A 22,399-nucleotide genomic window follows, 5' to 3' on the forward strand; every position below is an offset into this window, starting at 1 on the left:
GGTGCAATAAAAACACCAGGCCAGAGGTGCATTTGTGGCCCATTTATCTTTGCGTCTAATTTGCAACATTCATGTAAAACTAGGGGACACAGCTTACAAGTTTCTCTATATAGATATTTCTCCCCCCACCAATTTAATACATTAATTAAAGTCCTGGAAATTTCTGGAGCTTTTGCTTACAGCAGTCTCCAGCACCAGCCCAGAGTGAAAAACCACTGTTACTTGAAACTGGTCCGGTAATTTTACAGTGTTCAAATACTAAAGGCCCTGCATCACCAGTGCTTAGCTTGTTTTATAACTTTTTAGCTAAATTTATTTTTCAAATTTGAAATGAAAAAAAAACTTTTAACAATTGAGTAGTTTTTTAATGTAAGGCAAGCATACTGCATCAGTCACAGCTCACATATGGTCAAGTATGTGGCAACCTCTGCTTCCCCATTTAAAGATATGAATACAGTTTCCTCAGAATTGCACAAGGGTAAACATATTGAAAGTAAACAGTTTATAGGTACAAAATCACTCACCACCAAATTCAAGATACTTCATCAACTCATGACAAAAAGGTAGCAAGTTCCAAGTAACCATCACTAGTAAATGATTCCACCACAGAAAAAAAGCAGATTAATTATTGCAAAGTAGTTCTGTGCTAAGCAAGGTAGTTGAAGAATGAACGGTTTGCAGCTGCTGCTATACAGCTCCCTTCTGGTCAAAGGGAAAAGCAGCAGGCGACAGGAGTGGCATTGCATTTCCCACTTGAAAAGTGAGAAGCTGGGATGCAAGAGCAGACCACACAAATCACGTACTGACCATCATGCTGAAGCAAACTGGTGTGATGTAGTCAGGCAGTCAGCCTCAGCCATCTCACACACCAATGTTGGGAGAAAAATCCCAGTGTAGAGGATTTGCTGATTAGTACAAAAAAGAAAAAAAAAGCTGCTCAAACTTCACCAGCATTTGGCTTCCTACATAAGAAGCTGCCCCCCCAGGTCCAACAGAGGCATCCAAATGCTCTGCAGAATCAACTTAATATTCCAGACTTCACTCAAGTTGCAACAGATGCCTTTCAGAATTTCTGAAGCATAAGTTAAACTTATTTTCACTGATTCATTTCAGATCTACTTTTATTCCCTGCTCAATCTCTCTGGCTTGCCTTTTGGCCTTTCAGTTCAGAAAAGGCTCTCTTGCCCCTTAAATGGGACCTTTCTAAATATCCCTATGCTTCCTTTCCTGGTACTGTTTCTTGAGAACTTAGCTTTCTCAAGAAGCCCATTTTCCCACAGAATACAGATTGCTGCAACCCACTGCTTTATCATGACACTTTTAAGACTTTCATCTTAAAAAAAAATCCTTCCAGGTTGCATTTGTAGTTTTCTGCTCAGTGTAAAAAGTACAGATTCACTTATCTGTATTCAACTCCAACCAGAGTCCTGCTATCACAGGGGTGAGGCAAATGGTAGAAAAGAGAGGAGTATCAAAAGATACAGGGCTAGAACAAATCAAAGTGTAGACAAAACTCTCATAATTTACTGTATTCTTAACAGAAAAGGGAAGCTGGAAAGCAGCAGATTGTGGCCTTTTATTTGGCAGAACTCCAAATTAATCTAGGTTAAGTGAAATGGAGAAGAGAGGATCATGGCATTTCCTAGGCACAATGCTATACAGTTTCTAATGAAATCTTCATAATTTATATCCCCTTGCGTATGAGACTTCCTGCTAACAAGAACCTGAAAATTCTATCCTGTTTGCACCCTCATAATTACACCCCTTTCTTCTAATCTACCATGCTGCTATTCTCAAACACATTGCATGGTAGTACATTGAGAAATGTGGAATAGATTGCTTTGGTTTAGCACTTCACTTTTTTTACATGATTTTCCATTACTTGCTCAGTGATGGTTTCATCTTCTTCAATAGTTCTTTTAACCTTCTGGCCCACCAGATCAAAGATGCATTCTGGGGGAAATCCCTTTGGCTCTCCCACCTTCACGGTCAGCATGTCGAGTGTCAATACTGCACCTTCAGGAATTGCCACTTTTGCCACTACCGACTTTCCCAGCTACAGGGAGGGGAAAAAAAACAACCTTGAAGTTAAATACATTGCTCGCTTAGTATAACATAAAAGGATAAAAAATGTTCTGCAGTTATTTTAGAACAGGTTGTGTAGAACTGCCTTCTCCATTACTTATTCTTCTCCATTACTTATTCCAAATGAAGATTAATTTAGCATGGTTACTCTCACTCTAACTAGGCTGCCAGGAACATGCAGATGTTTTCTGAAACTGGATAGTGGCTCACTGGAATTTTTCAAAATCACAACGGAGGGAATCTGATTAGAATGACTGGTATTTTAGCTTAGTGTAAAAGCAGCTCATATAAAATCATAGAGATATTATTCCTATTACAATTGCCAAGTACCTGGCACTGGTGAGGCCACACCTCAAATCCCGTGTCCAGTTCTGGGCCCCTAACTACAAGAAGGACATTGAAGTGCTGCAGTGAATCCAGAGAAGGGCCACAAAGCTGGTGAAAGGTCTGGAGCACAAGTTCTTTGAGAAGTGGCTGAGGGAACTGGGGGGTGTTTAGCCTGGAGAAAAGGAAGCCGAGAGGGGACCTGTCTAGAACTCCATGAAAGGAGGCTGTAGTCAGGTGGGGAGTGGTCTCTACTCCTAGGCAACAAGTGACAGAACAAGAGGAAATGGCCTCAAGCTGTGCCAGGGGAGGGTTAGACTAGATTTAGGAAAAATTTCTTCTCTAAAAGGGTGATCAAGCACTCAAACAGTCTACAACATGGAAGCAGTTGAGACATGATCCCTGGAGTTATTTAAAATGTGTAGACATGGCACTTAGGAACATACATTAGTGGTTGGACTTGGCAGTGTTAGGTTGGACTAAATGACCTCATAGGTCTTTTCCAACCTAAATGATTCCATGCTGTTACTCAACTTAGTTAACCACTGGATGATAAACATAGAACTCTAGTATAATCAAAACTGCCAACATTATGCAGTGTGAAATTTTTTAAGTGCAGAGGCAGAAACGCTACAGCAATAAACAATTTGCAAGTTATTTTTATGAATACAGAATTATTAGCTATAGGTCTAAATTAGCTGCAGGTTTATACAAACCAAAATCAAAAGTTACCTTTTCATTGCAAGCCATTTCACAGGGCAAGAGCTGTTTGACTGGAGAACCCATTGCTTTTTCCACAGTACGGATGGCTCTCACTAACTCCGCCAGTTCATTTGGCTCCAGAGATGCTTGGTGGTCGCTTCCTTTCCATGTTTTGTCGAGAGTCACGTGGCGTTCCAGTACTTTAGCACCCATAGCAACAGCTGCCACAGAAATGGCTATGCCAGTTTCATGCCCCGAATAGCCAATGGGGATATCAGGAAAAGCTGACTGATATGCCTTGAATCACGACAGAGTTGGTCTCAATTACCAAGGCAGCAGTTTCAAAAACAAAGCAAATTTAACAGTGATAACTGCAGTGGACAAATACTGTGCCATAAAACAAGCAGTTGGTTATGCAGAGAATGCAACCTTTTACATTCAACAAGCCACACTGCATTACCAATCACCACATTCCAAATTTGACTAATATTATTAATACTGACAAGAAAAAGGAAGCATGTTCTCTTCTACAACTTTTAAATCAGTTCTACTATTCAAGGTCTTCAAAGCCTGCATCAGCCTAAGTAACAGTAATAGTATCCTATTTTTATCCAAGAACCCAGTGGACTGGTTAAACTTAATCTGTATCCAAAACAAATTTCTTCAACATTGTATTTAAAATCTGAAGCAACCTTTTAATCCGCACATAGAGAACAGTCACCAAATCCTAAAGGCACTTAAGTGCAGTCATGTGTCATTCTATTTAAAATAATATACTATGTGTGCAGAGATCTAAGGTAGTGCTTGAACACTGACCAGTTTGGGAAAACTTGCTTACATCACTATTTGGCATATCCAAGTAACATTTCAAATGAAAGAAACGATAGTAGGGTCGAATCAATTTTCTTCATGGCTCTGACAGTCACATGAAACTTTTTTAACAAAGTTTCTGGTCCAGCTCCCTATTTAGAATTACATTCTCACCTCACGCACCTTCTTAATGATAACAGTCTACATGATTTTTCATAGCACTATAAACCACAGGGTTAACCTGATAACCATGTCACATTTTCCTCTGTTGAACTGTGAATACTCCAGCAATATCCTTTATCATATTCCTCAAAGATGAGTTCTGCTAAAAAAGGACCCAGTGGATCTTTTTACTTCAGTGTGAATTAGAGGAACATCTGAGAAGTTACACATCTTGTAACTTCTCAGAAGCAAATTCCAGCACACCTTAAGACCTGGAGGTATACCTCAGTAAAAGGACACAGCCCTTCTCTGCTACCCTACCCACAGCACGCTCTGGGTTACTCACTGACCGATATAACACGGAGATTGACATCCTCTGGCTGAAGCGGGTACGCACTGGTGCACTGCAGGAAGCAGAAGTTTGGATTTATGGGCTTCACAATCTGATAAACCTGATGCATTGTGTTCATCGACTGCATCCCACTGGAAATCACCATTGGGCGACCTAGCCATTAGAAAATATGCACAAGTTTTGTCCTAGGTCTACAAGAAAGCTAACCAAGATTAAATTCAATTCTTTTAAGTAAATTAATTCAGTAAAACTAGAAAAGAATTCTGGGTAAAACTTTTTTTTTGAGGTCTGAAATATAAAGAAATTTCAGATTTTTTTTCCCAAAAATCAACTGGAGGAAAAACATAATAACTGAGCTACTGAGAAATTGTGATGTTCACTAAGATGGATGAAAGAAAATGCTTACCTTTCTTTGCAGTCTTTTCCAAATATGGAAAATTATTTGTATCTCCTGATCCTACTTTGAAAAATGGAACATCCAGTTCATGCAGAAATTCCACAGCCATCTACAAGGAAAAGAAATCATGTTTTAACACTCCATTTCAGCTGGATCAAGGGATAAAGAACTACTGTGCTTGGAAATAAACAACCGTTAAGCACAGCAAACCCAAAGCTTAATTAAACAGGTGGGTATTATACACAGTATTATAGACAGAGTACACTGCTACTGAATTAACATTTGCTATCTTGACAGCATTAGTTTCTGATTTCCCTCCAGGTGGAGTATAATTATGATGCCTTTTTTCATACTTCTGTTTTGCAGAGTTTTGCCTGGGATCACTGTCTCAAGGCAGTCTCTGGTCTCACCAGCCGTACAGTTTGCTGCTTAGTCCAAGTGAGCTCCATCTCAGCTTGAAGATGAACCAGTGTATCACAACATTCTTGCTTTTTTCTCTTTTTAAACACTACCAGAGAGAGCATTTATCTGCAGATGGAAGTCTGCCTGTTGAAGAAGAAATGTGATACAAGCATGCAGAGAGTTTTCCTGACATACGTCTCCTGCAGGTCAGAAACATTAAGCCACAGAGTGTTTAAAACTACAGGTACTAGAATAGATTCATCACACTGAAAACTTGTATGGGCATATTGAAAAACCACCAGGAAGAAAACCCAAAAGTGCCCAAAAAGGGAAATCCAAAATTAGTTTGCTTTTAGGAAAGACACTAGACATATAAAATATGCCAAAGCAAAGCCTATAAAACTGTTTATTTAAATGCTAATTATACTCTGCCTTTGTCTAAAAATATGAGTGCTATACTGAAGACAATTCAAGAATTATTAGAGACTTCCTGAAAATGGGTCTTTTAAAAATTAGTACTTTATCGGAAGAAAATTTAAATTCCAGCTCTATCACAGGCAAGAGGTATTTAAATCCTCCATTCACCTCTGGGGAAAATAATGAAATAGTTACCTTTGCTACCTGTCAACCAACCACAAACACTTTTAATTTCTTCAGCTCTTTCCTTGCTGCATTACATTTACTTAATGCCAGAGAAAGAATGCTAATATCCACAAAGACAGTCACATCTTATTTGGTCTAATTTTCTACCATCAGTATGATGAAGATTAAATTTCTTGTATCTGCAATATATATCTCTGTATTCACTATTTAATATAGTTTATTCAGATGGATTGTGCATAAAGACAATGAGTATTCTATATTAAAAAGGCACAGATCTTATCTCAGGAGATAATAAAAAATTAAATATGACAGGTAGGCCTTGCTTCTAAGGCCACTCTTCATTAGGTAAATATCTCTTGAAAATTAGCAGCTCTTCTTTAAGAGATTCAAGAACCAGGAAGTAATTTCAAGTAACATAAATGACATTAAAGGGAGTGGTTCAATGAGATCCTGCTTTGCCTCCAGTACACTTTATCTGTTCTGTTCCTCTGGAACAGAATAGATAAAGAAGTTATTCATAGGCTTTTTTATTTATTTCACACATCACTTAAATAAATTCCTCATGTAGTTAAACACACAATTTACTATCTTTGACATAACTGGACTTCCAGAGATTATGTTAAATTTACAAAAGTTAATGTACAAAAACTTTCAGAAGTTTATGTATTCTTAAGGAGTTTTTATGTCAATTTATGCAATATTTTAAGTTCCAAACCTGTCTTGCAGAAATGCCACCAGAAATATTAGGAGCTGTGTAATGTAATTACTGCTCAAAAAGAAGGCACAAACATGTATCACTTCTGCTAATTAGCTGATAAAGCCACATACAAAGGAGCACAGCAGAGAAAGAGAGGGATCCCAGCAGCAGAAGTGATCTTAGCTGCTGCCTATAAAAGGTGTTCTGTGTCGCACTACAGCCTTTAGAAACCAGAGGTTTTAACATTAAAGAAGGAATATGGGGTTTTTTCCCCTCCCCAAAGGCACATGGGTCTTTTAAGATCCCAGATACAGAAGTCAGGAATCCTAGATTTATTTACTCCTTTCTTAAAAGGAGTTCAGCGTGTTGTTCAGCAGGTCCTCTAGATGTGAAGACAGCAATAAAAGAAACATCACCACACTCTCTTTTCACACACCTATTTCTGAATCTGTGGCACTGAGTTATTGCCATATACACACAGTATATCTGTCTATTGTCAGATGAAGAGGGAGAACAAATTATAAGAAGTAACACTGATATATCAGGAATTGTCTCTGATTGCAAGAGTGAAACACTGAACAGACTGCCTTAAAACATTAAGTAAATCACATCCTTGTCCTATCCAGGATATGTCTACTTCCAGAAAGCCAGGGACATTGCTCTGCTGGCCATATGCAAGAGTGGCTAGCTTACTTCTGGTAGGGTCTCTTTCCATTCGGTTCTCCGTATTTTCTAGGCCACAAAGAAAAGTGAATCTGTAATCTCTGATCTATACTGAAGTTCAAGTGTTACCTGACCTTTACAGCTTACACATATGAACTGTATGTTGCATTTCTTAATACTGTCACTACCATTATTCTGAGGCAAGTGACATGCAACAGCTGCAAGTATACATGTCTTAAGGGGGAACAGCAGCAGGAGTTTCATGGAGCTGTGAAGCTGGTGACTGTTCAAGAGCCCACTGGCAAAAATCAGTAAATGATTCAGCAGTAACAGGACAAAGTGTGAGCCCCTCAATGAGATTAGTAAAAGAAATAGGGGCATAAAGACTTCTGCTGCTTAGAAACACCACAGGCGTCTAGTAAACAACAAGGAGAGAGGGAAAAAAGAGGGAAATAATGGGGATTAGATCAAGAAAGGAATCTGGTTTAAATACAGAAGGAAGTTTGACATACTTGAAACCAACATACCAGACAACACCGGAGAGCAGTCTGATTGCCATCTTGATCTACACTCTCAAAGCCTCAATTGTTTATGAAGGTCAAAATGAAGCCTTGTCCCTAATATTACTTACTGTGTATAACTATCTCAACACATGTGGCAAGTCTTCCAAAATATTCAGCCAGCCATTGCAGAGATACAGGTGAACTAGCAAATTACTCTAGGTGTCTCAGCTAGAAATTGACTGTCAGTATATTCTTTTCTTGTAAGAACTATCACACCTAAGTAATACCCAACAGACAACAGCCAGACTCCCCTTGTCATTCCAGTATGGCTTACGTACCTCATCCATTCCAGAAGCTGTGAAGAAAATGCCAATCTCCTCTGCATACTTCTTTAGCTCTCTATATTGGTCATGACTGAACTCCAAGTGGCGCTTGTGTTCCCCATAAGTCTTTCCCCAGGAGTGTTTAGAGGTGTAGGGCCTTTCTAAGGCTTTCTTGTTGAATTTGTACTCCAGTTCACTCTTCTGGAACTTAGCACAGTCTGCTCCACAGTCCTGCAAAACAAGCTGGTGCACACTTAGTGGAAGTGCAAGTGAACCTGCACTCACCTACCTCTGAATGCAAGGAGTGAGTAACTGATGTGTTCATCTGTTGTGGAGTTTTCACATTATCATCACAGCAATCACAGAAAGGGTAATGAACACAGAGTCACTGTGGACCTACACATGCATGAACCCTTTTACTTCAGAGTCCCGATACACTTTGTAGAGCAGCAGTTCAGAGGCATCATATTAAACCTACAAAACTACTTAGCTATGCATGTTGCTTATTAGAAGAGTTGACTTCCGTGGTATTTTTCCCAGATTAGCTGTCACTGATAATGTTATGTTAAAAAAGGACACAGGATTCTGTGGAACAAGGAGTATGAATCTGAAATTCATAGCATCATCAAGGCTGGAAAAAACTTTTAAGATCAGCCAGTCCAACCATCGACCCAGCATCACCACAGTTATCCCTAGATCACATCACCAGCACCAGACACTCTTGAACACCTCCAAGAATAATTCACTTGAAGGAATAATAATTCATTAGAAGTCACATAGTGAAGACAAATCCTCATTAGAGCAGCCTTTCAGCCCAGTCACATAACTGAATACACCATGCCCTGAGCTGTGATGATGTGTGGTTTTCTATCTAATGGATGTAACATCAAATTTGAAAGCAGTTTGGCTGTCTTACTGGATGACACAAGCTTTACTGCAATAAAGCCCTGATGTCAACCAAGTCAAACTGGAGGTTCATTAGCGATGGTTCAGCAGCTGCCTGATACTTGCTAAATTCCCTGTAAGCTCATGCCGCAGCTGTGTGGCTGCATCCATGACAAAAGATCACAGAATGAATTAGTTGGAAAAAACTTCTGAGCTCACAGAGTCCTAGAGGTGACTGAGCACGACTTTGTCAAACAGAGCATGGCACCAAGTGCCACGTCCAGTCTTTCCTTAAACACCTCAACGGACAGCGACTCCACCACTTCCCTGGGTAGCCCATTCCCAGGGCTGTCTGTTCGGCCTTTCTGTGAAGAAATTCTTCCGGATGTCCAGCCTTAACCTCTGTGGCACTACGTGAGGCCACGTCCTCTCATCCTGTAGCTGCCTGGTAGAAGAGGCCGACCCCCACCTGGCCACACGCTCCTCTCTGGAAGTTGCAGAGAGCAATGATGTTACCCCCGAGCCTCCTCTTCTCCAGGCTGAACAACCACAGCTCCCTCGGCCGCTCCTCACCTGACAAGCACTCCAGACCCTTCACCAAAGTCAAATGCAAGGGTCTCCCTGCAGACAATCTGTGTTTGGAATAAACCTAGGCCGTGCCCCGGCGCTCTCCCTCACCCTCTTCCCCCGCCCCCCCGCGCACCTTGACCATGCGGATCATTTGCTTGGCGATGTCCAGGTCGCCCTGGTGGTTCTGCCCGATTTCGGCGATGATGAAGCAGGGCTGGTCGCCGCCGACGCGCCGCCCGGGGCACAGCTCGAATTCGCGAGCCATGGTGAGATGGCGGCAGTCCCACAGCCCGCCCGCGACTGCGCCCTGCTCCCGGCTCCGCCGCGCCTTCTCCCAGCCGCACCAATCGGCCCCGCCACCCCCGGTCCGGCCGCGCCTTCTCCCAGCCGCACCAATCGGCGCCGCTGGCGGGCGCGGACTTCGTCCCCCAGGGCCACCTCCCGGCCGGCAGGGGGCGCCGCGGCACCGCGCCCTCAGCGCTTCCCGTCCTGCGCCCGCCGCGCAGCGATGGCTGCAGGGACACGGGAATCGCCGCTACGGCAGCGGCTTCCCGGGAAACACACCCGCTGGGTGCTCCATCCAAGAGACCCTTCGATGGCCGCAGGGACACGGGAATCGCCGCTACGGCAGCGGCTTCCCGGGAAACACACCCGCTGGGTGCTCCATCCAAGAGACCCTTCGATGGCCGCAGGGACACGGGAATCGCCGCTACGGCAGCGGCTTCCCGGGAAACACACCCGCTGGGTACTCCATCCAAGAGACCCTTAAAATCTTCCAGGGGTGGTGACGCCACACCTCCCGGGTAACCTGTTCCAGTGCCTGACCACCCTGACAGTGACAGTTTTGTATTTCTAGTATCTAATCTGAATCTCCCCGGTCTCACCTTAAAGGCATTTTCTCTTGTCCTCTCCCTACAGGCCCGGCAGGAAACACCGACCCCCGCCTCCCTACACCCTCCTTTCAGGAGTTGTAGAGACTTTGTTCGGACAAAACTTTCCGTGATACATGGAAATAAGTGGTAAAATGTGAAACAATGGCTAAGGCCACTTATGAGATTATTTTACTCCAAAATTCTTCTCTGACTGACATGCAGATAGACTTGAGACATTCTGGGCCTATCTGTGAGGTTTTTAATAGAACTGAAAATCAATAATTTCAATTGTTATGATTTTATGGTACGTGTCTGGTGGCTTTTTGTTTGTTTTATCTGGTTTGTTTTGTTTTGGTGAGTGATATGAAGTGGAGTTGAATCTCATTGACGGACAATGTTAGTACCACAGCTACAGCAGAGTAATTCTTTTTGCCAGTATTGGCTGCTCCCCAAGGAGAACTGCATCCTTCTGACAGACTGCAGTGACTGACTGAACCAGCAGGCTCTAAGCTGTCCAGCACTACATGAGACATAGCCTAAGAAATTGCCTCAATTTAAAATCAGAAATGGCCTTGATGAGCGCTACACTGCAATATGCCAGTCGCTCTTGAAAAGGATGTTGTCTTTTACAAAGGATTGAATTTTGTAAATTATAGTGGGAACACTGTATAAATACAAATTTTTTCTCTTTGTGTGACCAAGAATTGCAGACCATATGAAATGTTTGTATCTGTATAAAACCAGCCTGTTCTCTAGAAATGGGTCAGTTGCCTGAGGCTGTCTCAGAAGAGAAAGTTTCCTGACAACAGAACTCACACTAACCATTTCTACTGGTCAATTACATTGACTACAGTCACAGGTGGATACAAATGCTGGCGTAGCTTTTTTAGGGGTGCTGAATGACTGTTACAGAAAGAGATCTGAGTAAAATACAGTCCCTATAAAAAAAAGGTTGCATTTATGCAATGGGTAGTACATACTTAATATTTTTATGAAAATTTTCCAGAGAAAAAAATAGAAGTTTGAAACTATACTGCAGGCATTACTGATGTACCCCATATGGGCTAAAACAGTTTAGTTTCAGGAATTACATAGAGTTGAAAGTAATCTGTTGAACTCTAGGATACTAAATTAATGGTTTATGAAAACATCTGACACTCAATATTGGCTATGCAAAACAATTTGTGAATGTAACCTTAATACTAAACACATACAAACGCTGAGAATAATTAGAATAAAATTTACCCCAAAAGTTTGCTGATTGAAAAAGCAGCTCCTTAAGTGTTTCTGAATTGTTGTACCTGAAGCAGGCCTCTAATGTGCTATGTTTCACTGAATTTTAGCTTACACTGTAATATGCCACCTACCCCATAAGACATTTCTCCAACTAAACTACATGGCTTGAGGCCAAAAGCCCAGTTTGTTCTTGTAGTTCCTTAGGTGATCTGCGTTCTTCCTGCATAAACATTTACCACCACCTCCACAGAACAGACACACCCTTCTCTCCTGGGGCAAGTTAGGTGTCCAGTCATCAGTAAAGAAGCAGGAAAAAAAATGCCTCCAGAACACAAGTAATTAACTTCTGAAATAATTTTGCAATGACATAATAACATTTTGCATATTATAGCCTAAAAATGACAGAAGATTGAGGCCCTGTGCTTTTAATTTTTCAGTATAAAAGCAGTAGAATGGAGTGTAAGATGACATGCAGTGATATATAGATATATATATAGATATATATATATAAAAATATAAAAATATTTCTAATGTAAAGCACTAAAGTGCTTTACACTTTAAAAAACAAATAATAATAATAGTACAGAAACTGTGAGCTATTCCAGCTCAGGCAGTTTTACACTCCCTAACACTTCCTAATGGTGGTGTGGCTACAATAATTCTGACATTGTATTCTGTGAAACTGTGTTCCCTTGTGATGTCTAAAACCCTGGTTCAAACCTGGCAGGTTTGTCTTTTATTTCAGTGGGAGAGCCAGCTCACACTGAGGATTTGATGGATGCATTTGCAGACAATAATGAGAAGCATACAGGGAATACAATGGAATACTTCCAGCTGGAAGGGACCTACAATGATTGTTTAGCGCAATTGCTTGACCATTTCATGGCTTGTCAGTGTGATGGTTGTCACACTGATAGTTATCACACTAGGCAGACTGAATTTACATGCAGTAATGCTTTATTCAGGAATTACAGAGCTTGAGACAACAAGTGTATCTAGTTTATGTACTTAGACTCATACTTCTATACAGCCCTAAAACTTGACTGGTATGATAAAAGATATTTGAAGAGCCTTGGTCCTTGAAACAGATGATGTGCTTGCAGCTTTGAGATAGTTTTTAGGAAGAAAATTCCATGATAATCCAGTGATGACACCCATTTGCCAGCAGCAATTCCTTTCAAATATCAAGATCTAGTACATTTCAGAAAAGGTTGACTTTGTCAGTGAATTTTAATTTTTTGGTCTCCTTTCCTTGGATGATATACTTTGCAATTCTGGGGATGTTAACTTCCCATGGCCACATAATCTATTTGTTTTATTCATAAACTGTGCATAAATACATGCACTTGATGTTTGCTTGCTTCCTCATCCTCCTTGTTATGTCTAAAGTGTTCTCACCACTTAAGATTATAATTTTCAAGAACCAGAAGCTGACTGCCAGTGAGATGTTTAGTCTTGTGGCCTCTGTTTTTAGTCTGTGCACATATTTTCAAGGTCTCTGGTATTATCCCACACTTAAACTCTACATCATAACAAAAGATACCTGGTACCAAATTGAGAAAATTCACTCAAATAACAAACCTAACAGCCCACCAGTTCTTGTGGCCTTGCAATGCTAGCATTAGTTTTCTTACTAGCAATGAAAGTATAATTTTTTTATTGGGCCATCCAGGCCATAGGTGACAGGCAGTACATCTCCTTGTGGTGATGGCAAAATTTTGATTTATGCAGATTTTCTTTATATCAGCCCAACATTTGAATTTTAGTTTGCACACAAATTCTGACAAGCTAAGAAGACCACCATGTTTCCCTTTTGCTCTGACCAACTTTCTCATGCAACTTTGAGAACAAGCCTCTGTACTGTGAATGTGTCCAGATGTGCTAATAGTTCAGTAAATTACAGTAATGGATTGACTTGTACTTTCACCAGATCTTGTAGAGATTAAATAACTTGAAACAACTTCCACAAGAAGAAGCGAGAGATGGAGATTGCATACAATATTTGAGAGGGGTGGCTGGGATGATGTGAATGAGACAGCTCTTACTGACAAACAGTGATTAAGGGTTATAGAGGCAGGAAAGGATTCAGAAGGGAAAAGATATAAGGAGAAACTAAGGAAGAGTGACAGAATAAAGTGATACTGGCTGATACTGAGCCAGTGGATTGCTGAGAATGCTGTGAAGCCCAAAAATCTGAGGAGCATAAGAAGCTGGACTGAAAGGTGGGAGACAGGGGAACTTGAAGAATACTGGTTTCATGAGAAATGCTGCTGGAAATAGCAGCTGAGGAGACTGAGTCATGAAAATCAGAGCCTGTCCCTAGTGCTATGAATAATATGAGGCAAATGGGGCAATAAATAAGGGGTCTGCATGAGAAAAAGGCAGATGATATTAAACATCATCTTCTTCCCCCTAAAAAATCACAAGCAAAGGACTATGATCCATTAGAACATATTCAAAATTGGTAAAGATTTAGAATTTAGCTAGAGGCCTACCTAGAATATATTTTCTCCCTCCTTCTGCACAACTGTCTTCTCTCCTTCAGTTATTTCCCGAGCTCAAGGAACAGAGATCTCTATGTTCCAGCCTTGTGTGTATCACTGGGGTGCTCTGGCTTGCAATTTTTGACTTGACAAGACACATGATCAGGGCTATGACACAAAGCGCATGTTTAGGACTATACAACCCTCAAATGATAGAGGCTGCCAGTTTTAAGATTTTTCAGTCATAATTTTTTCTTCTTTCAGCATACTTAGTGAACAGTCATTAAAATACCCCCCTCAAGAGCAATCTTGCCCCGGATTGTACCAGATATAGTGGAGGTGACTGTCCTAGTTTATATATCCTGTGTTTTATGAGACAGCCGGGAAACAGTGACCAAAGCTTTAGGGAAGAGAAAGCTGATCCCTAAATCAGCCAGTCCTGATTCACTGTTTTTGCTATCAAATTGCTGGATGATACTGGACTAATCACTAAAATAAGCTTTTCATATCTAATTGTCAAACTTGAATTCTTATAGATGGCTTATTCAAGGCATTATTGTTTAGTTTACAGAGCTGTTGAATTCTTACAGCTACAAATCAGTATGAGAAGTGTGCTGAACTAACACAATACATGAGAAATGTGCTGAACTAACACAATACCTATATAAAATACCTGGTCTTTGGCATCTCTGAATTGGCACTTGGAATAAGTAGACACCATCCAGTCTAATCTGGTTCTACTTCAGTTCTACTCTGCAGGAGCAGAGGAAGGAGGAAAGTACACTCTGTACATTGAGGGCAGAGACAGAGAGGACTAATACTCTCACTTTTCTGTGAGGTGTGTAAATGTAAATTATTACTTTAAGAAGCCTCTACATGATTGTAAAAGCCGTAAGGACAGAAATAATACATCTGTTGTCAGAGGAACAGCTGAAAAGTGTGTGATGCAGAAACTCGTGACACACAAAACAGTGAGAATAAACAGAATGTTTGTTTGTCAGCTTAGCTCAGGGTTGTCAGTCCTGCCTCAGTGGTTCTGTAGGAGTGCCAGTCTACATCTCAGCCTCCTGGCTTTCCTGGATGACACTGCTCATCATTGACCTGTTCATCACTACAGTCTGTGGGCTGAGGTCATAATCAAATGCATTCTCAGCTGGTTTGTACATGTTAATCACAAGTTCCCACTGTAAGAGGCACATCTTGCATCTGGATCCAGTTGCTTTGCTCCAGCAGATCAGAGCCCAGATATGCTGTTGCAAGGAAATAGATCTCTAACACTTCCAAGTATTAGAAAGAAAACTGACTGAAAAAATAAGCATTCACATAGATGGTACTGCCTTGATTACCAAGGGAAAAAAAGTCAAGTTAATGTGTTTTGTGATAAAGCAGCTTAATGGGTGCTTTCTATGTGTTCAGAGTGCAGATTATTTTGATACTTAAACAGGGGAAAGTGGTGCAATACCTCACCTTCTGTATGGAATTCAGTCATAAACCTGTTGCTGTTTTAGGAGGGAAATGAGAAGATTTTGGCAGATACAAGAGCTTCAAAAGAGCTTCAAACTCTCTTGACTACCCAGTTTTCCATATAGTCAAACTAACTTTCAAAGTTCTTCTAAAAATTAATTAAAAAGGTAAAAAAACCCCTCTGTCAAAAAAGAGTGGCTTTTCCCATCTACTAGAGCCTTCTTAATTTCCTTCCCTTGCGACAGTCGGCAGTAAATTCTGATTTCTATTTAATATGTGCTTCAATAATCCCTGTATTTCAAGCATCTGTCATTAATTTAATGTTCAATTAAACCATTAAAAACAGACAAGCAAACAAACAAACAAAACCAAAAAAACCCCCACACTTTGAAAAGCAGTTTACAGCAGAAATAGAATTAAAGAGTTACCTTTATTTATACTTCTTTGCATGAGTTGTTTTTTTGCAGTCAGGTTCTTCTCAACTTTTTGTGACCTGTGTTGGGTTTGGGCAAGTTAAAATATTCATTCTGCACCTCATGGAATGCTTTTGTGTCTGTAAATCAAATCCAGAAAAGGCCACTGCTTCCTTGTTTCTAAGGAAGCTGACAAGACCATAATACATGAAAGAAGTGGTAGATTATTTGCTAATATTTCAAGTAGTTTTACTACCTTAGGAATTGCAGACATTCCACATTCAGAGGTGATATTAAAATACTAAGACAATGTATTGTGAAGTAGCCTTGGGAATCCAAACTGTAGTACAAAAATGTAATACAGATTGTCCAGAAAACTTGACTGGAAACTAATTTACTGAATACATTTTCAAATATTGTATTGAAGTAAAATTTTTCACTGAATACTTCTGATGGTGGGGGAATTTACAATCCCTGCTGTAAATCAAATAGGTCTCTTCAGTCATGTCAGAGGAGGTGAGGGTGAGATTATAGCACAGAAAGATGCTTATTGCCTACACAGTTGCAATCAGCTTGGTCAGACAGGCTAGAAAGCTATCATCTGTAGAAAATGAATTTTTCTCTCAGTTCTGTCAGGTAGGCTGACAAGTCTTCCTTTGGATGTAAGAGCTTCACATGCAGCACATTCTACAACAACAAGAAACTGTGAAGTCAAACAAACATGTCATTGCTTTGTGGAATCAGAGATTCTGTTTAATCTTTCACTAGTGAGGAATTCAAAATGTTTTTCTGTGAACTTGTTCTTTAAGATATGAATAGTAACTGCCCTTATTCAGGCTCAAGGAATCCTCCTAACTGGCATTTCAAAGATGATTGAGTGGCCTCACAATAATATCAATCATATTCTTTGTTGGCATGGATGCCAAACAAGAGTAGATTAAGCAAATTTAATAAGGCAGGAATATGAGGCTTCAGCAATTCTACATGGTAACTGGGATAACTGGGGGGGGTTTTTTGTTTGTTTTTTGTTTTGTTTTTGTTTGTTTGTTTGGGGTTTTGTTTGTGTTTGTTTTTGTTGAAAATGTTTGCTTTTTGTTTGTTTGTTTTGTTTTGTTTTGTTTTGGTAATAAACCTTTATCCTGAAAAGGAGAATCAATGACCTGGCTTGAAAAAGTGTCCCAGAAATACCTGCAAATAGGTACTCTTTCTTTCTGCCCCTACATAAGGCTTTTTCTTACTGACAATTCATGAGTTTTGTACTGAGAACTAAAAGGAACCCTTCAAGCACATTATTCCTTATTTCATACACCTCTCAAAACACCACAAAAATGTTGATTTCACCATCTTTATGGAAATGCAACATGCTATAAGAGTTTTTCCTGTGCATTTCCTCTGGCTCCTTTTAGAAAAGCTGATGCTCTTAAGCAAATAAATGGTAAGGCATCAAAAACCTGGTTCTAGTTTTTCTTTTGTTTCCGAGGAAATAATGATCCATGGGGAGCCACATACTACTGTTTCAGCTATCAGAAACACATCTGTCTCTACACTGGATTTGTATGCACCTAAATCTAACTCTCCACCTTGGATTATGAGTAAATTTGGAGCACCCTATTAGGTCTGTTGAAATAAAGCAATCCTAACCTTCAAGAATCTCAAGACTCTGTACCAGACAAATAGGCTGAACCAGAGAAATTGTCTGGAGCAAAAAAACTTCCCTGGGTTGAGAAGGACCAGTTTAAGGAGCACATAAACAAATAGGCCTTACATACTCCACCAATGACAAAGCTGACAGATGTCTTTGGGAGTCCACCCCTTTGAAAGGAGTCTTTGAAAGGCCAGGGCAACTGGGAATGGCCTACAAGACTGGAAGAGGGTGTCACACCTATCTTCCAGAAACTCAAAAAAGAATGTCAGCTGAGCAACAGCAAGCCAACCAGCTTCAGGTGAGCCCCTGGAAAAATGACAAAGCAACTAATCCTGGATACCATTTCCAATCTAAGGAAGGACAAAGAGTCATCAGAAGTAGCCACCATGCACTTATGGAGGGAATGTCATGCTTAACCAACTTGATAACCTTCCAAGTGAGTTGCCTTGCCTGCTGCATGAATGGAGAGCAATGAGACATTGTTTATCTTGGCTGTAATAGGGTTTTAATGCTGTCTTTCACAATGTTCTAACAAGACAAGCTGGCAAAGTGTGGGATAAATAAATGGATAGTGAGGTGAATTGAAGATTATCTGAACAATTAGGTCCAGAGGTTGTGATATGTGGCACAAAATCAAGCTGGAAGCCAGTTCACTAGCATTATACTTCAGGGCATGATATTGGGGCCAGTACTGTTGACGTTCTTCATTAACAACCTGGATAGTGGAGCAGAGTGCTGCTACAGCAAGTTCACATATTATTCAAAACCAGGAGGAGTGACTATTACATCAGAGGGTTGTGCTACCACTGAGAGGGACCTTGGTAGGCTGAAGAATTGGGCAGAGGGGAATCTTATAGAGCTCAAAGTCTTACACTAGGATAAGAATAATTCCAGCCATCAGTACATTCTGGGGTTTGGAGAATAGGTTGGCAATGAAGGGCCTTGAGGTCTTTGGGAGCAAGAAGCTTATCTTCTACCAGCACTATGCCCTTACAATGAGAAAGGCCAGCAGCATCCTGGGCTGCACTAGGAAGAGCACTGCCAGCATATGAAAAAAGTGATTCTTCCTCTGCATTCAGCACATCTGGAATGCTGAATCCAGTTTTGAGCCCACAGAACAAGAAAAACATGGACATACTGGAGTGAGTCCAGGGCAAGACAACAAAGATTATTAAAGGACTGAAGTACTTTTGTGTTAAGGAAAGGCCCACTTTATCCATACAAAATTTTGGCAAGACTTAACCTTCATGGTATTGCTCACTCTATAATTCATATAATTTCAAGCATCTTGATACTGTATTTGCAAACCATCCTCTTTATATTATTCTTGTCATATTACTTACTTACTACTGTTCTGCTCTGGCAGTCTAACCCTCCACTCTGCTCATCTTTGTGCAGCTCTGTGCTTCCCTTAGGTAGGGAACAATGTCTATTCTATGCTTACTCAGATTCTGTTTGAATACCATGCACAGCTGTGATGATTAGATACAGCTGTTGGAACAACAAAAAAGCAGCATAGCGCCACGTGTTTATTAGTTGTAGGTATGTTCCTTGTTTTACTGACTACTGGCTGTTCTTCGGAAAGCAGCTGCCCCTCTTATCTCGGGATGGATACTATCAGCAATGTCTCTTCATGCCCCCATCTAATTAAATTCTCATGGCAGCAAATCAGCTTGATAAACTGAAAGCCGGGTGGGCCACTTCAAATCCTCTTGCCTTGCAGGTGACTGGATGCACTCAAGGAGCCTCTCTTATGAAAAAAAACTGCCTTTCTTCTGGGGATGAGAAATATATACATTTAAAGACTGGCTTCTCTTGCACACTGTAGCAATAAACATGTTTCCAGTTTGATTGTCTGAATAGGAGAATTGCTCTTTGGTCTTCCTAGGTAGTCAGAGTGGGCAGATGGCTTATTTAAGCTGCTGCTATCAGTATGAGTTATAGACCTGGCTTGGTTTTAAATCCAGCCCCATCAAAACAAGGTGAACAGCTGCAGCATGACTCTGTAATGCAGATGGGCTTGAGCTGAATGGCAGTGACGTGTACAAATGTTTTCTTTGTGGGCTTTAGTCTTCATAAACCCATTTAGTAGAACTGTTAATTGTAGCTGTAAGTGCCCAAGTCAGTGTATGTGCAGTGACCTTTAAAAATCTGCTTTGAGGGAGATTCCAGATTGATGTGAAGTGATGTGCATGGTAGCTGTTGTGGAGCAGACTGATGCTGATAGCTTTATGTGCCTCTCAAACCAATTCCTTTGGGCTTTTGTACCTTGCAAAGGAGTGGCAATCTGACCCCAAGTAGGCACCATCTTTCTGATACAGGAGTCTAGTTATAAAATACTGTGTTCTCATAAGTGAAAAGCTGTGAAGTTTTTCTAACGTCTTTCTATAGCTTGAAAGTCACTAGCCATCAGCAGTTTGAGGGAACCTCTTTACTAGTTTCAATGGAACTGGACCAAGTCCTAGTCACTGTGTGCTCTTACCTTCGACTTCTCACCAACTGCAGGCTCTTGTGCAGGGCGCTTCTAGTTAGAGAGATTTCCTGAGAAGTGATTCATGTCCAGATGTCAGCTGTGCAATGCCTTTCTCATTTGCATACTTACACAGTGTTGTAAGGGCTTGCATTTCAATTTTTTTTTTTCTCTAGAAACATCTGTTCTACTAATTATTTAATTTCTTACATCAAAAACATTGTGGAAGAGTCAGAGAAATCCACTATTGTGGGATTACAATGCCTTTCTATTGCAATGACTTTCTTAATGTTGGAAGTGCAGAGTTGCAAATCCATATTTTCATAAATGCTCAAAAACTATTTTTAAACTACTTCTAAATCAAATCTCAGTATATATAGAAACTGGAATTAAATTTTATCATCTTTCAAAGAATGGAGAGAAACAGAACAATCCTGACACTCCTTTATAGTCTATTTGCCTTTTCATATTTCCATAAGGGTTTATTCATCTAATATTTCTGTAATCAACTCTTCTCCCCAGTGTGACACATCAACAAACCACTATGGATGAATAACAAAGGGTATGATGCTCTTATGTTTTGTACTACTCTCTAAGGAGTAACACCTGCCTTTAGAAAAGGAGGTATCTTGACTTCTTATCCAGGGTAAGAAAGCAGGAAAGTAATAATAGCTTAGTCAGTGCAAGAACATTTCATAGTGCGTCTGAATGATAGATGACATGAAAATTTTTTAATTCATCATCAAAACAGATTTAATGGCTCACTATATTTTCCCTTGCATCTAAAACAATAACATTCAGATACTCATTCTGATAGAACACAGAAAATAATTTTCTTGGGCCATTTGAAAAATTGCAATTCTGCTTATATTTCATATTCCTTAATCCCTGTTCTGCAATTTTTAGACAAGCAAGTAACCGGATTTGCTTTTCATTTTAAATCACAATGTCCTACTTGTGTTTGTGTCATCAAAAATCCCCCAGAGGGCTGAGGCAGTGCAAACCAAAAGAGGAAATAGCTAGACAGTCATCCAACATTCAGTAGTCATAGTTAAAGGGAAGCAGGGCAATATTCCTCTATTTGCATATAAGGAAAGAAGAGTGATGAAAATGAATGTGGGAGTGTCTTTTTAGAAGAACTTGTGAAACAAAGTCAGCAACTTTCTGTTAGAGTGTGGCATATACTTCATGGTGGCATTTCATTTTTATCGTCTCCTGTTGTAAGTTATGGGCCCACTTACTGCTATTGTTTTTAATTCTTCAGCTTTCCCATGGCAGCTGGAGATTATTTAAAATAAATAACCTTGCTGTTTTTCTGTGAGAGATGAAATTCAGGAAAGTATAGGCTCCTGCCATACCAGATTCTGAGTTTTCAAAGGAAAAGCTAGGCACGTCTTTTATTTGACTAAATGAGGTAGCTCTCTGTCTTACTTCAGGAATTAACTTGTGCTTTTTTTCTCAAGCAAATGATATTGATGGGAGGAAAAAGTGTAACTGAGCATGTGGTTTATCTCACCCATTAAATTCCCATTTACAACTGTCTTTCAGAGTTAAATTTTTCTCTGAATTTGGCCTCCTGAAATATGTCTGAACCCTTGTTTGGGACTATAACATAAGCCTGATGGAATTACCTCTAATATTTCACAAAATTACACACAGGCTAATGGGCAACATGTAAGCAGAATTAAACAAGTACCTCTTGCAGCAACTATACCAGCTTGAGGGCTGCCAGCGTCATCTTCTCCTTTCTTACAGAAATATTTTCCCCTTCCTCTCTGCAATGCCAATAAACTTCATCCATGGCCAGCAGGTCAAAGGAGATGATTGTCCTCTCTGCTCAAGTAGAGGGACAATCACCCTGGACTACTGCACACAGTTCCCATGCCCTCAACATAAGAAAGACATGGAAAGGTTGGAGCAAGTCCAGAGGAGGCTTCGATGTTGGTAACAGGACTGGAGCACCACCCCTACAAAGACAGACTGAGGAAGTTGGGTCTGTTTGTCCTGGAGAAGGTTATGCAACCTCCCACTCTGAAGGGTACTACAGGGAAACTGGAGAGGGAGTCAATGTCAGGAACTGTAGTGACAGGGCAAGGGGTAATGGGTACAAACTAAAACGGGGGAAATTTAGATTAGATATTAGGAAGAAATTCTTTAGTCTTCTAGGGAGAGACGGGAACAAGTTGCCCAGGGAGGCTGTGGCTTGGAGGGTTGTGTCCCAGCCCTGGCAGTGTTGAAGGCCAGGTTGGATAAGGCCTGAAATAAGCTGCTCTAGTGGAAAGTGTCCCTGCCCAAGACAGCAGGGGTTGGGACTAAATGATTTTTTAGTCCATTCTAA

The 22,399-nt window shown here is 40.4% G+C and overlaps 1 protein-coding gene across 6 annotated transcripts in view; it reads right to left on the minus strand.

The window, feature by feature from the left end:
* Positions 1-9,857, minus strand: part of NANS (N-acetylneuraminate synthase) — a 32,512-nt gene extending 22,655 nt beyond the window's left edge. For 5 of the 6 annotated variants that reach the window (XR_009485084.1, XR_009485083.1, XR_009485082.1 and 2 more), the window contains exons 1-5: positions 9,612-9,857; positions 8,039-8,254; positions 4,842-4,941; positions 4,434-4,588; positions 3,142-3,408 (exon numbers count right to left, since the gene is read on the minus strand). Coding sequence is in view for 2 of the 6 variants with exons in the window: in XM_059836662.1 (XP_059692645.1) it covers positions 3,142-3,408; positions 4,434-4,588; positions 4,842-4,941; positions 8,039-8,254; positions 9,612-9,743 (870 nt within the window). In the remaining 4 variants the exon portion in view is untranslated. Of the gene's footprint in view, positions 1-343; positions 2,057-3,141; positions 3,409-4,433; positions 4,589-4,841; positions 4,942-8,038; positions 8,255-9,611 lie in introns of those variants that run through there. The other variant, XM_059836661.1, reaches the window with a different exon arrangement.
* Positions 9,858-22,399: the final 12,542 nt, after the last annotated feature.

The sequence above is a fragment of the Haemorhous mexicanus genome, chromosome Z (genome assembly GCF_027477595.1).
Source record: "Haemorhous mexicanus isolate bHaeMex1 chromosome Z, bHaeMex1.pri, whole genome shotgun sequence".
NCBI lineage: Eukaryota > Metazoa > Chordata > Aves > Passeriformes > Fringillidae > Haemorhous > Haemorhous mexicanus.